Source organism: Suricata suricatta, chromosome X (genome assembly GCF_006229205.1).
Source record: "Suricata suricatta isolate VVHF042 chromosome X, meerkat_22Aug2017_6uvM2_HiC, whole genome shotgun sequence".
NCBI classification, from domain to species: Eukaryota; Metazoa; Chordata; class Mammalia; order Carnivora; family Herpestidae; genus Suricata; species Suricata suricatta.
In genome coordinates this window covers 41,230,096-41,245,415 of record NC_043717.1, presented here as the reverse complement: position 1 = coordinate 41,245,415, position 15,320 = coordinate 41,230,096, and the positions used below count along the sequence as shown (strand labels likewise).

At 41.4% G+C, this 15,320-nt stretch overlaps 1 protein-coding gene across 1 annotated transcript in view; it reads left to right on the top strand.

Annotated features, from left to right (window-relative positions):
• Positions 1-11,534, top strand: part of DGKK (diacylglycerol kinase kappa) — a 196,598-nt gene extending 185,064 nt beyond the window's left edge. The window contains exons 26-28 of the mRNA XM_029929651.1: positions 8,731-8,841; positions 10,200-10,327; positions 11,423-11,534. Coding sequence (XP_029785511.1) covers positions 8,731-8,841; positions 10,200-10,327; positions 11,423-11,534 — 351 coding nt within the window. The remainder of the gene's footprint in view (positions 1-8,730; positions 8,842-10,199; positions 10,328-11,422) is intronic.
• The last annotated feature ends 3,786 nt before the right edge of the window (positions 11,535-15,320 follow it).

The following is a 15,320-nucleotide window of genomic DNA, read 5'->3' as shown; positions in this document are numbered from 1 at the left end:
CAGCAGTTATATATGGAGTGAGATTTTCTCTCTCTGTACTGGGTTAAACATTCTTTCTCTCTTCTCTAGACACAATACTATGAGCTTGTTCAGTTTTTTTCTCTTCCCTTTGTCTCACAGGGGCTCCACGTGCTTGCCCTGTGTTGCACTGGGGCTCCCACCTCCCCTGCCCATCTCGGGCTGCCTATTTTCCAATCTCCCCAGTTTGCACTCACTCAGGCATCTTTGAGGTTGTCTTCTTTCTGGAGCTGTATTTTCTCCTTCCACTCCTGCAGATGAGAGTAATGTCCTTCTCAGTTCGATAGATGGGGCAGACGAAGTTTAAAGAGCTCCCTTCCTCTCTGCCATCTAGACTCCTCCCCACTATGTGTCTGTTTTTGTGCCAATACCATACTGTCTTGATGATGACAGCTTTGTTGTAGAGGCTAAAATCTGGGAATATGATGCCTCCTGTTTTGGTTTTCTTCTTCAATATTGCTTTTCTTTTGTGGTTCCATACAAATTTTAAGATAGTGTTTTCTAGCTTTGAGAAGAATGCTGCTGCAATTTTGATTGAGATTGCATTGAGTGTGTAGATTCCGTTGAGTAGTATTGACATTTTAACAATATTTATTTTTCTGATCCATGAGCATGGAATGTTTTTCTTTTTCTTTGTATCTTCTTCCATTTCCTCATAAGTTTTCTGTAGTTTTTAACATACAGATCTTTTACATCTTTGGTAAAAGATGGTTAGGTTTATTCCTATGTATCTTACGGTTTTTCATGCAATTGGGAATAGGATCAGTTTCTTGATTTCTCTTTCTGTTGCTTCATTTTTTGGTGTATAAAAATGGACCTGATTTCTGTACGTTGATTTTGTAATCTGCAACTTTGCTGAATTCATCAGTCAGTTCTAGTAGGCTTCTGGTGGAGTCTTTCATGTTTTCCATGTAGAGGATCATGTCGTCTGCAAAAAGTGAAAGTTTGACATCATCTTTGCCAATTCTGATGCCTTTTATTTCCTTTTGTCGTCTGATTGCTGATGCTAGGACTTCCAGAACGATGTTAAATAACAGTGATGAGAGTGGACATCCTTGCCGTGTTCCTGATCTCAGAGAGAAAGCTCTCAGTTTTTCCCCACTGAGGATGATATTAGCTGTGGGCTTCTCATAAATGGCTTTTATGATGTTTAAGTAAGTTCCTTCCATCCCAACTTTCTTGAGGGTTTTGTTTAGGAAAGGATGATGTATTTTGTCAAATGCTTTTTCTGCATCTATCAACAGGATCATATGGTTTGTATCTTTTCTTTTGTTAATGTGTTGTATCACATTTATTGATTTGTGAATATTGAACCAGCCCTGTAACCCATGAATGAATCCCTGTTGGTCATAGTGGATAATTCTTTTCATATGCTGTTGAATTTGTTTTGCTAGTATCTTGTTGAGGGTGTTTACATCTCTATTTATCAAGGATATTGACTTGTTGTTCTCTTTTGTTTCCTGGGTCTGGTTTGGGAATCAAAGTGATGCTGGCTTCATATAATGAGTCCAGAACTTTTCCTTTCATTTGTATATTTTGGAATAGCTTGAGAAGAATTTGTATTAACTCTGAGTTAAAATCTGTTAGAATTCCCCAGGGAAGCCATCTGGCCCAGGGCTCTTGTTTGTTGGGAGATTTTAGTCTTTTTTTTTAAATAACAGTTTATTGTCAAATTGGTCTCCATATAATACCCAGTGCTTCTCCCCACAAGTGCCCCCCTCCATGACCATCACCCCCTTACCCCCCTCTTCAGCCCTCAGTTCGTTTTCAGTATTCAATAGTCTCTCATGATTTGTGTCCCTCTGTCTCCCCAACTCTCTTTCCCCTTTCCCCTCCCTATGGATACCTGATTCAATTTCTTCACTAGTTTGGGTCTGTTTAGGTTTTCTATCTCTTCCCATTTGAATTTTGATAGTGACTGTGTGTTTAGGAACTTGTTCATTTCTTCTAGGTTGTTTAGTTTGTTGGCATATAATTTTTCATAGTATTCCCTGACAATTTTTGTATTTCTGATGGACTGGTTGTAATAAATCCCTTTTCATCATGGTTTTGTCTATTTGGGTGTTCTCTTCTTTACGAGAAACCTAGCTAGAGGTTCATCAATTTTGTTTATTTTTTCAAAAAACCAACTCTTGGTTTCATTGATCTCTTCAACTGTTTTTTTTTTTTTTGGTTCCTCTATTGTTCATTTCTGCCCTGATCTTTATTATTTCTCTTCTTCGACTGGGTTTGGGGTGCTCTTTCTACTACCCTTCTAGTTCCTTTTTGTTAGACTTTGTATTTCTGCTTTTTCTAGTTTCTTGAAATAGGCCTGGATTGCAATGTAGTTTCCTCTGTGGACTGCCTTTGCTGTATCCCAGAGAGTTTGGACTGTTCTATATTCCTTTTGATTTGTTTCCATATATTTGTTTTAATTTATTCTCTAATTGCCTTATTCGCCCATTTATTCTTTAGTAGGGTGTTCTTTAACCTCCATGTTTTTGGAGGTTTTCCAGACTTTTTCCTGTGATTGATTTCAAGTTTCACAGCATTGTGATCTGAAAGTGTGCATGGTATGATCTCAATTCTTTTATATTTATTGAGGGCTGCTTTATGAGCCAGGATGTGATCTATCTTGATGAAAGTGCCATGTGAACTTAAGAAGAAAGTGAATTCCATAGCCTCAGGATGTAGAGTTATAAATATATCTGTCAGAATCATCTGGTCCAATGTGTCATTCAAGTTCATTGTTTTGTTCGTGATTTTCTGTCTGGTTGATATATCCATTGCTATAAGTAGAGTATTAAAATCCCCTGAAATTAGCACGTTCTTATCAATAAGATTGTTTCTGTTTGTGATTGTTTTATGTATTTGGATGCTCTCGAATTTGGTGCATAGACGTTTATAATTTTTAGCTCTTCCTGATGGATAGACCCTGTAAGTATTATATAATGCCCTTCTTCTTCTTCTCTTGTTACTGCCTTTCTTTAAAGTCCAGTTTGGGGGCGCCTGGGTGGCTCAGTTGGTTGAGCGTCTGGCTTTGGCTCATGTCATGATCTCGGTTCATGGTTTCGAGCCCCGCATCGGGGTCTGTGCTGACAGCTCAGAGCCTGGAGCCTGCTTCAGATTCTGTGCCTCTCTCTCTCTCTGACCCTCCCCTGCTCGTGCTGTCTCTCTCTGTCTCTCAAAAATAAATTTAAAAAGACATAAAAAAATTAAAAAAATAAAGTCCAGTTTATCTGATATAAGTATGGCTACTCCAGCTTTCTTTTGACTTCCAGTCACATGATAGATATTTCTCCATCCTCTTACTTTCAATCTGAAGGCATCCTCAGATATAAAATGAGTCTCTTGTAAACAGCAAATCAATTTTTGTTTTTTATCCATTTTGATACCCTATGTATTTTGATTGGAGCATTTAGTACATTTACATTCAGTGTTTTTATTGAAAAATATGGGTTCAGAGTTATTTTCTCTGTAGTGTTCATGCTTGTAGTGGTGTCTCTGGTACCTTGTGTTCCTAGCAACATTTCCCTCATAGAGTCCCCCTTAGGGTTTCTTGTACGGATGGTTTGGTGGTCATGAATTCCTTCGTTTTTTGTTTGTTTGGGAAAACCTTTATCTCTCCTTCTATCCTGAATGACAGGTTTGCTGGATAAAAGGATTCTTGACTATTTTTTCTGTTCATCACATTGAAGATTCCCTGCCATTCCTTTCTGGCCTGCCAAGGTTCATAAGATAGGTCTGCTACTACTACTCTTATAGAGCTCCTTTTGTATGTTAGGGGCTGTTTATTCCTAGCTGCTTTCAGAATTCCCTATCTGTATATTTTGCCAGTTTCACTATGATATGTTGTGCAGAAGATCGTCTGAGGGGAGTTCTCTGTCATCTTGGATTCCAATGTCTGTTTCCTTCCCCAGAGTTGGGAAGTTCTTGTCTATAATTTGCTCAAGTACCCCTTCAGTCCCTTTCTCTCTTTCTTCTTCAGGAATTCCTATGATATGGATAGTGTTCCATTTAATTGCATCACTCGGTTCTCGAATTTTCCTTTTATACTGCTGGATCAATTTGTCTTTTTCTCGGCTTCCTCTTTTTCTATAATTGTGTCTTCTAATTCACTATTCTTCTCTCTGCCTTTTCAATCCATGCAGTGGCCACCTCCATTTTATTATGCACCTCATTTATAGCATTTTTTAGTTTATAACAACTATTTTTAAGGTCCATAATCTTTGTAGCAATAGCATATCTGGTGTCTTCCATGCCTTTTTCAAGCCCAGTGATTAATTTTATGAGTATTGTTCTAAATTCCTGGTTAGTTATGTTGCTTATATCTGTTTTGAGCAATTCTTTAGCTTTCACTTCTTCTGGAATGTCCTTAGAGGAGAGTTCTTCCATTTTGTCATTTTGACTAGCTTTCTGTCTCTTGTACGTTTTAAAAACTTCTTATGCACTCTGAACCTGCAAGTTCTGCTATATTAAAGGAGGCTTATTGATTGTCCATAGCCTGTCCATTTAGGAAGTGTTCTTTTAATGGTGTCCCTTGGTCTCTCTTGTTGTGCCTTTGGTTATTTTATTTCCCTACCAGTAGTGATATTTGGGACTCTCCATTGTGTGTCTTTGGCTTGTTTCTTGAGGCAGCCCTGGAAAGGTAAACAGACAAACATACAGGGAACAAAAGCACACAGACACACAGAGAAGTCAAACAATCAATCAATCCAAAAGAAAAAAAAAGACAAAGGGCAGTCTAAAAGCATAAAACCAGAAATCCCAACTACAATTAAAGAGCAGGGTGGAAGAAGTGCTAATGGAAGAGCATATACAAAGAGAAATGACAGGAGTTGGAAGAAAGATAAGTTGAACATTGACCAGGCAGAGAGACTAAAAGGCTTAATTCAGAGAGTGAAAAAGGAGAATATTGTAGGAGGCAAGGAGAAAGAAACCAAGATAACGTTACCCATAGGATCTATATAGTCTGATTATTCCAGAGAGAGAGGGAAAAAGGAAGGTAACGATGGAGGTATAAAATATTCATCAAGAGAAAGGATTCAATGTGACTGTTTAAGCAACCATATAACCAGAATACCAGTGCAGGAGGGGAGAGATAAGAATGAGATAAGGGAGAATATATCTGAATGGCAAGAATTGACCTAGAGTTAATCACAGCAATGCATCAATTCTGGTCTTGCCCTGGCCTCCAGTAAAAAACAAAGCAGCTCCTCAGTGCAGATGGGCGTGGTTTGGTGTAGGCAGGTCTTGCCTCCACTGTGGGTTCCTGGGCTGCTCCCTGAAGCCCTGCCTAGGTGGTTGTGGGGAGAGAAATGGCAGCCCCCCAGTCCCCTTTCAAACCAAGCATTGTAAATCACTCTTTTGAGTCCAATCTCCCTGTGTCGTGGGCATAGCCAAGGTTGGCCATGTTCTATGTCCCATGTCCAGCCTTGTTTCCAGATCTTACTCCGTATGCCTTAATGATACCACCTGAAATGTAATCCCACAAACCAGGGCACTTTCTAGCCAGGGATCGAGTAGGGGGGCTGTTCCTCCTGTTGCCGAATGAGTCCCTTGCATACTGTCTAGCCTAGGAGGATTTCTCATCCCCTTGTCTCTCCACAGAGCGGTCTTCCCCTCTGTGCCTCCATGTCTTGGCCCATTTTTATCTCCCCCAGTTTGAAATCACGCACCTATAAGGCTGCCTTCTTAGTGGACTCTGTTTTCCTCCCAGACTCTTGCAGTTCAGCATCCTGTGGTTTCAGCCCTTCTTTGTTTGAAAGACGTAGGCAGGAAGTATGGGACTCCCTATTTCTCTGTCCCTACACACCTGACCATCTTCTTATAAGAACACCAGTCACACTGGATCAGGGCCTACCCCACTCCAGTATGATCTCACTGTAATGACACTATTTCCAAATAAAGTCATATTCTGAGGTACTGGAGGCTAGGATTTCAACATACCTTTTTTTGTGGGGGGCAGACAATTGAATACATAACACTAGCTGTGTAAAGTAACATCACATCTCTGGGTCTCAGTTTCCCTATCTATAATATAGTAATTGTGATCTCTATCTCTCCAGGTTGTTGTAAAAATTAAATTAACTATTGTATATTAAGTACATAGCTGACCTGGCACCTAGTAGCAGCCTGATAGATGGCAGATTTTATTAGTGTTAAAGAAAATGGATAGATGCTCCTTTTTTGAGCTATAAAAATAGTTGAATGTTTCTATTGAATGCAAAGTCCATAGGCACATTTGACGAGTGTCCTCTGACTAGTCAACCTCATCATGACCACCTCACCTTTGGGTTGGCTGCTAAAGCCCTGAGGCAGGTGCTGTTCTTGCCTCTCATCTAATTAAGTCTATTTGAAGAGGGGCTTCTGGGTTGATATTGCAAGAAGTGCATCTACTCCCCCTTTTCCATTTGCACATCTAATTGGCACACTGCACAGGCGGCAGAGTGGCTAAGGCCATCAGGCCAGGCTATCCCAGCATATGAGCCCCATCCTAGAATCTTTCAGATTTAAACAACAGCAACAGAAGTACCTTCTATATATAGGCAGAGCTCAATGGCCTTGCCAGTCTGAATAGCAGGAAATATGGGAGCTTGGCCTCTCATTGCTACTCGCTTTCTTGAAGCTCACAACATGAAAATTGGTTTGTGCCATCCAATAACCTGAATTGAGCATATACCACATTAACACAGGTTAAAAGCCTGGTAATGATCCACACACACATCACACACATCCAAATGAGACCAGGGGGCAGGCAGCAGCAGATATATGACCACATATCTCCAGAAAGACTATGGCAGAGGAGGCACAGAAATAAAGCTTATTTCATTTTGGTGTTGTTATCCTTCTTCTTGAAGAAAGAGGGCAGTACAGAGCTCAGTGTTGGCCGAGGGATATAGACTTATGATGAAGTAAATCCCACACAGTAACTCCCACTTTCATTATCTGGCAACCTCACTTATGCTATGTATGGCCAGTGATTTGTTAGAATAGGAACCAAGAAATAAGTAACAAAGTCCTCCGAGTCAGTGTGCACATTTACCGCAGAGAAGATTCCTGGTCAATGTCTTCAATAGAGCCAGAAGGATAGGAAAATAGAGCATGAGATTCGGACCCACCAGCCTACAATTTTTTTGAGCCTGAGTCTCTGGATGCTAAATAGGAAGTCATTAGAAAGCCATTTTATTCTTCTCCTGTTAAGAATAGAAATCACTTTCCAAGGCCCCAAATCCCTCTTTCTTCTCTGTGGCTTTGGGTTGACCACCAAACCCCTTTTGAGCATTGCTGCTAAGTATGCCCTTATGGACTCCCTGACCCTTTCTACCTTACCTTGAAGTGATAGCCATTTCTACCTGACACTCCTATCCCACTGCCATGTGCATACGCATGTCCATCCATCTGGACTACTCTGTACTGTCCTAAATCATTATTTGTAAAGCAAAAACAAAAGATTATTTGTCATCACTGACTTGTTTCTCTCATATCCCATCCTGATGGACCATAATCTTCAACCCCATCCACCACCTATTCAGTTGGCCCTCATTTGTGACAGTGGGCAAGGCTCCATTTGTGACTAGAGTATCAAGTGACCCATACACAGCTAGAAGCCACATAAGTGCCAGATTGAAAGTAAAGTATATGACAGAAAGGAGCGGTGAGGCCAAGTTAGGTGTGCTGGAATGCATGTCAGGGCTGATGGTAGCAACATGCACTTGTTATCCCAGCTCACGATTTATGGAACATTAACTATCTCAGGTATGCTGCTGGTCTAGGACTTAGTACTTCTGAGTTGAAGATGGTCCCAGAAGAATTCATTTTAACTCACCATGGACTCTAAAGTGTTCATCCAGTGGGTTCTGGGGGTTGATAGGGAATGCTTAAGCTTTGTTTCATGAACCTGTGGGAAAAGCCATCTGGGTAGCATTTCTTAATTACAAAGAGTAACCAACTGGAGACTAAATCAGAGCTTGGGGAGGCAGACCTTCTCTGCCAGAGAGGGAAAATTTAAGCCAGTCTCTCAGTAGCCTTCTCCTTGCTTCACAAAGCAGCCTTTAAATTAGGGTAACTGTATAATAAAGATTCCCCTCAAAAAAAAAAAAAAGATTCCCCTCAGCATTTGGCAACCCCAAATATCCTTTATGGGCAGTGTGGTATATAGGGTGGGCTACAGAGTTAAACATATATGAGTTTCTGTCTAGCTATGTGATCTTGAGCACCAAACTTCGAGTCTGTTTTCTTTCCTGTACAATAATATTACCTTGTAAGATATTATAAAGTTATTGGAAAGATAGAATGATACCATGTAGGCATACTGCCTGGCATACAGCATGTGCTAGAAATTGGTAGCTTTTATTTAGGGGGACACTTAGAAGTCTCCAGGGATTTGAGGGTCAGGGGTAAGACCTTTGTTCTGGACCCTAAGCTATAGGGATATAACTCAAGTGTTAATTGGTGCTGGTTAAAGGACCTCTCTGCTTGCCAGACTGTGAACATGCCCAGACCCAAGAAAATCACCACAGTATGGTTGTTTCCTGGATTTCCCTATTGAGAAAGTAAAGAGCTAGCTACACATTCCATTGACCTCATGGCCCAAAGAGATACAAGTGCTACCCAAAGAGATACCCTGTGGTCTCATGGCTACTAACAGGGACTGAGTGTGGGAGACAGCCAGAGTTTATGAAGACAGGGTGTTAGGCCTTGGACACTCACTCTTTTTCCTATCTTTGCCAGCTGAGAAATGCTGAGGATGAGGCCACACTGCAAACTGCCCTGGATACCATGAATAAGGAGTTTGAGAAGCTATCTGAGATCAACTGGATGAATTCAATCCTTGTTCCAGAGGTGTGTTAACTGTGGATTGGAAATAAAGAGGACGAGACATTCTTCCTTGCTTCCTTTTCTTCCAGTGTGGACCAGGAGGACACAGTGACTGATGTAGCAAAAGGCATCCAGTAGTGGCTTTCAGCTTGAGCTTAAGGAGCCTCCTCCACCCATCTCCTCATCATAAGCAGACAGTACATGGTGGAAAGCACACTGAAAACTAGATGACCTTCGGAAAATAACCAAAAAGAAAAACTATTCTGTGGCAGGGGATGATTGGGAAAGATTAAGCAAGATTGGTTTTTTTCTATGCTGTTCTCTGGTCACAATTCTCTCTCTCTGCCCAATACCTGCTACTAGGAACTAGATTTCATCTGGCACATACAATTATGACCAATACCAGTTGTGTGCAGCCAACATCTATTCTAAATCGTTGGTGCCCAGGCCATACGCTGGTTAAAACACCTCTCTCTGCTACTTCTGTCCCTCCCAGTCTGGGAGGATAACAGGCTCTCTCAGTGCCTTCTCTTAGCAGGTATGTGGCTTAAAAGAAAATCAAGCATGGCAGCAGTGGCTACAATAGCTGTGAGGATGCTGTCATTTTGGGAGAATCAGATCAGGAAGAGGAGGAAGACAGGTTTATATTCTTCTTTTAATGGAGAGGATTGGAGGTATAAATATCTTGAAGAGAAGAAAATCCCAAAGTTTATTGCAATGTGTTTGGCTAGACTTTCTGACAACAAAGTTCACCTGGGAATTATGCTTTACTAATATCAGTGGTAAAATAAGCACACTTTAGCAGGAATGAGAGGGCTGGGAGGCTAGGCTGGAATTAAAGATGACCTGTACAGCATAGAACCCATATTAATAATTAAGAGCTATGTGTGGAGAATCCTTTTGCCTTCCAGACAAGGAGGCAGGCCCTTCCCTACGTGAAGGTATTTGGCCAAGGAAGTGTGTTGCAGCTCACCAAACCATATGTCTGAAAGAAGGGGTGCTTTTTCCTAATTCATGCAGAGTGCCATATGAGCTACCAGTTCTAGCAATCTCACCCTTCCAATCCCTAGCCAAATTACCTCAGGTAAAATATTTTACCTCTCTGAGCCATTGCTCATAGGGATGAAAATAGTCACCTTGAAAGTTGTTTGGGGACTTAGAGTATTTATTAAAGCACTTAGCAAGGCACCTGGCATAGAGTAGGATCTTGGTAAAGATAATTTGCCTTCCTAAGGGATGGGACTAGTTTCCCATGCCTGGATAGATAACAAGTCTGTCTGCTTTCTGCAGCCATCCGTAGTCACCAACTTTTCAGGTCTCTAGGAATTGTTTCTGAATGCTAGGCAACTAATTTTGACCTTCCTCTTGCTGTGGTTTCCCAGGAAAAATCTTCAGACACTGACAGCAGAAGCATCAAATTGAAAGTTAAGTTCCCCCAATTGGGGAAGAAGAAGCTAGAAGAGGAAGACAAGCCTAGATCAGGCCAAGGAGTCCAGGGATTTATTGGTAAGTGCTCCCCATAGACATAGGGGCCATAAAGACTTTCCCAGCAGCTTGGGCAGCTCCTAGGGACCTAGAGCTCCCATTAGAAATATCCACAAGTATGATGGTAATGGAGAAGATGGGCTGGGAGCCAACCTTAGGCAATGCCAAGCAGCCTCTTAGACAAAGTGTGAGTTAAAACGTGATATGGGCACTGGCAGTGGGAGCACCTGAGAAGGAACCATGCTGTGTGGTCTCTGTGATACAGACAGCTGAATAGAACGATGAGAACAGGCAGTTACTTTTCTGCTTGACCTATTCCTGTCCTTGGTCAATAAAGTATGGCAAAATAGTCATACTTAGTTCACTCTCCTGGTCAAATACAGCTACAAGCTTTGGGTTGTGCTCCAGAAAGTAGTGTTTGAGATGATTTGGGGGTGTCAGTGCTGGGCACCTATATGGTGAAGAATAGTTTCTGTAACCTATCTAAACCTATTTATCTGTAAATCCCTGGAAATGCAAGTTTACCATGTTTTATTATTTAAATTTTGGTTTCATCCCTTCTTTAGAGTTGGACTTAAGTGTTGGTATGTCAGTGAGGCTCAAAAGAAGGTTCTAGAGTTTTTAGTTATGCCAATTCTGATGTTAGTGGTCTCTCCTAAATTTGGGACCCAGACATCCTGAAAGCTTGAGAGATATACTAATAGTGGACATGGGAGGGTGGTGGGTGGCTGTTTGTTTTTGAGAAAATGAGAGTTTGTACAGATGCCAAGAGAGAATTTCTTTGATCAAACTATGTTTTCTCAGGTTTGGTCTAACTGGTTTGATTTCCTAAGAACCTGTCAGTTGGAGACCATGGTGTTTGAGAGTCTTTCTGAAGACTCTGAATGGGCCAAAAGCAGTTCCATGGCTTATCAGATTCTGAGAACACTTCCCGTTTGTGTTTGGCTCACATGGTATCAGCTGGTATTTTTAGATGGTTCAGAGATGATTGGTACAATAGGAACAAACCACTCTGTGTCCTAACAGACTCTTAGTTGGCCCTCTTTAGTGTCCACACATTTGGGCATCTGGCACTGTGCTAACCTCATTATTTCTATACTTGTTTTTTCTCTAAAGGAAGTTTGCAACATCACAGAAAGCATGAAGATGAAGCAAAAGATGATGATCCTCCAACATCATCAAGATTTCAACTCTGGTCCTTAAAAGCTAGAAGTAGAACTCACAATATTTAGAATTCCACTACAAGCTCTCAAAACTTCAATACAGACTAAATTATTTCAGAACAAACATGAGCACCACCAAGAAAGATTCTCCAATTTTTTACACTAATACGCTTTTCCTGGAGTCAGTCAGGTCTCCTTAGAGGTTTACATTTTCTAATTGGCCAAAGATTCTTGTTCCGAGTTGTCTCCTTCAGTTCTCCTCTGTGCATCTTGAGCAACTACAGTATTTAACTGAGATAAGTTCATTATGAATGGATTCAAGAAAGTTCACTTCTTCAGGGAATTTGAGAATGGCCTTCTCTGATGAGCAGAGAAACTGTTGATCATAGGGAATGTGTGAAAGAAAGAAATACTCTCAGGGAGATAGGAGAGGGGTGTGGACAGCCAGGCTTGGTTGTTTCTCCCCCAATCCCTGTCAGTTGCAACTTGTAACTTCAGGAGGCATCTTCTAGTTGGCTTATTAAGATGAGAGCTAGGTCCTGGGGGCTTGTCCACTTGCCTGTTACAATGACCATATGAAATCTTTTCTTGTAGACATGGTGACTGATTTCTCTGCAAATCCATTGTGTTTTTCCATGTGTGCATGTACTTCTTTGCACATGTCCAGGTGGTGCTCTGGTGGCTGCGTGGGCCCACTTGTTGGAACTCACCTCAATGGCAACCATACAGGATCCCCTGCTACTGCCTTGATCCTAGCCTGCATGCCTCCATGGAGTGTTTGCCTGCATTCTTGCTGGGTTTTTTAGCTAAATGTTTTGCCGCTGTGCTGCAGTATAGATTATGTACAGAGACATAAAGATGTGTGTGTGTGTATATATATATATATATATATATACATATATATATATATATATATTTTTTTTTTTTTAAGAACTGAAAGTACAACTCGACCTCTAAGTGACCCTATAATTTATTGTGCTAACCCAGGAATCCCTCCTTACCCTGATCCCACCCCCATAACCATACACACATATACACCCCTCTACCAACTGCCCAGTTCTTGGTGGGACTTATAATCTTTTGGTGCATTTTCAGCGTCTTAGAAGTGGCTGGGATCTACTTACAATCCAGCTGATTCTGACGACCCTGCTCCGTAAAATTCTGAGCCAACCTACGGAAGGGGGAACAAAAACATCAATGCCCTAGAGAAAGGGCCTAAGCTGGCATGCTGCCTTTTTTGCTCTATTTGTCCTGGACTCTACATCAGCAACTGCCCCAAACTGTACTGTCCACTTCCCCAGTAAAAACTATATGGAGAAATCAGGCCTTGAGCTTTGTGACTTAGATGCCGAAGCTAGCAACTGCCTGACAAGTCACAGCCTAGGCCTTCCCCACAAGCTCCATCTAGGCCTGAGTCTTCTGAACAGGCTGTTGGGTCAATCCCCAAATCACCTTCGAATCTCCCATCTTGCTCCTTTCCCTTGAGTGCAGAAGGGCATTCAGCTTGATCATAAATAACAAGGGCCTGGAGAAATGAATGCTAAAAGCCTTTGCTTCTCCCATGGTTCCTCCAAATTTCTCATGAAAACAAACTAGGCAAAAATTGCTCCAAATCCCAATTAGCATTTTTGAATGCCTGCGCCCAGTCAGGCAAATCTAATCAAACTCAGTGTCCAGAGAGGTTCTCTCTGGTTTGTCTTGTATTCCCATCCCCAGTCCTTCAACTCATACTTTTGGTAAGTGTCCCTTTCCACTTATCAAGAGAAAGCCAGAAAACTGGCCTCTCCCCACTTCTCAAACAGTGTGCTCAATTACCTGACTCAGTCCATTGGCTGGTTCATCAAGGTGCACAATCCAGACTCCAAGCACTGGTTCTCAACTCTGGAACTCCACCAGCCTAGCCCACTTAAACCAGCCACCTGTGTTCCACTTCTACAGGGGTGAGGAGAAAAATACTAACAAGGGGATAGTCCCCAGACGTCTGATTGCTGTGCCAAACAAACAAAAATGTCCTAGCTCTATAACTAAAGAAGTTAATGGAAAAAGATGAGAGAAATCATGTAAAACTTATTTAAGCATCAGAATATTTTAACTTACTGTACATATTTGAGTGGGGACTGTGCTGTTGCTGTGTTTTTGGCTTTCTCTGCATCTGTCTTTCTTCCCAGGAGGAGGTATTAGATCAAATCAGCAAGGTCACAATTGCAGCCCGACTTGGCTCCTCTGTGGCTGTACGCACAGTCTTGCATACACAGTAACTCAGAGTTGGGAACCAAGTTACATTTTTTCTCAGAAAACTTGGTCAAAATGGAAAATTTCCAAATGAGCAAATTTTGGGAATCAGAAAGAAGTCCTGGGAGAGGGTAGCCTTATCTTGGCAGTGCCTAAATAGGGCTGTTTCTTGTAATTTTTTTATCACCAATGATAGTAAACTGTAATAGGGCTCCATCTCTTGTGCTTACTTTGCTGACTTACTATATATCTTTGTACATTGTAATGCTACTGTTGCTCTGTGGTACCATCTGTATTCCCATTCACCCATCCTGTCCTTCCACACTGAGTCAAAATGATATTGAATAAAACCACTATGATTTGGGGTTGAAGTCAACTCATGGAGCAGAATCAATAGCTGATGAGACCCAGGAGCAGGTGTGGCTTGCTAAATCATATGCTTACCTCCTAAATTGCCTAGTTAGTTGCCAGTTGGTTCCCAAAAACGAAGACAGCTTGCTGAGCACCCATTCTTGCATGTACTATCTTGGAAGCAAAGCCAGAAGTGGTAATCTCTTTCTCAATGGGAGTTGGCTAAGCCTCTAGAATAAGCTCCTTTCAGAACTTCATTGCTAACTACTTGTAGTAATACAGATGCTTAGGTGGTGGGACCAGACACCAAATATCCATCTTAATTATGTTCAGCGATGCCATTAAGAGCTAAAGTTCTGGGGTTTGGTTGCAGTTTTGGTAGTTTTTTCTGAGGGATTTATTGGATGGGAAATTCCCGGCCAGAAGCATAGTGGGGAAAGAGAATATCTATAGCTTTGGACTGCCATCAACTGCTTCTGGTGTCAATACTACAGAAGGTCAGCAGCTTCCAGTCCCCACTCCAAAAAGGGCCTGTGCTGTGTCCAAAAGTGCAGGGGAAGAATAAGAAAGACATTTTCAACTTAAAAACTTAGGTTTCAGGTTTATAAGAAGAAACAGTTGGGGTCAACAACATCTTCCCTCAGGACACAAGTAGAAGAACTTTAGCTTCATAAGAGGTAGAAATTAATACCAAAACAACCAAACTCATGAGCACCATTCCATTCTGTAAAGAACTTGACTGGAAATATGGTTTATGGAATTGGATGTATATATTTCTGCTAATCTGTAAACCATGTTATCTTCTGTTTTGTGTCTTTTGCTTTCTCAGAAGTCCCTGCAAATAAGCAGCAGGGCTGGAGTCTGGTTGGGGGAGGAATCTACGGTAGTTAGGGATAATAGCAAAAAGCTGAAAAAAAGGTCCATAAAGCGTGCCTATTCCTCCTCCATCCCCCCACCATGGAACACCAGTCCTCAAAGTTAATAAAGTTTTGATTCTTAAAATATTTTAATAAATGGATAAATGTAATCAACACCAGTGTCTCATCATTTACCCTGGCATGGGGGGAGTTGAACAGTAATGGAAATGGAGGGTGGGCTTGGATAGTCATTCAAACTCTAAACAAGCCACATTGCATAGGGATGGCAAGTGAGGAGGACAGCAGCAGCACAAGCCAAGAATCTCCATCAGGATAATCATAATACTAAAAGAGATGCCACAAAAAGTTCTAAAACCTAGCTACAACTCAGGAAAATCCCGTGGGGAAATACCTG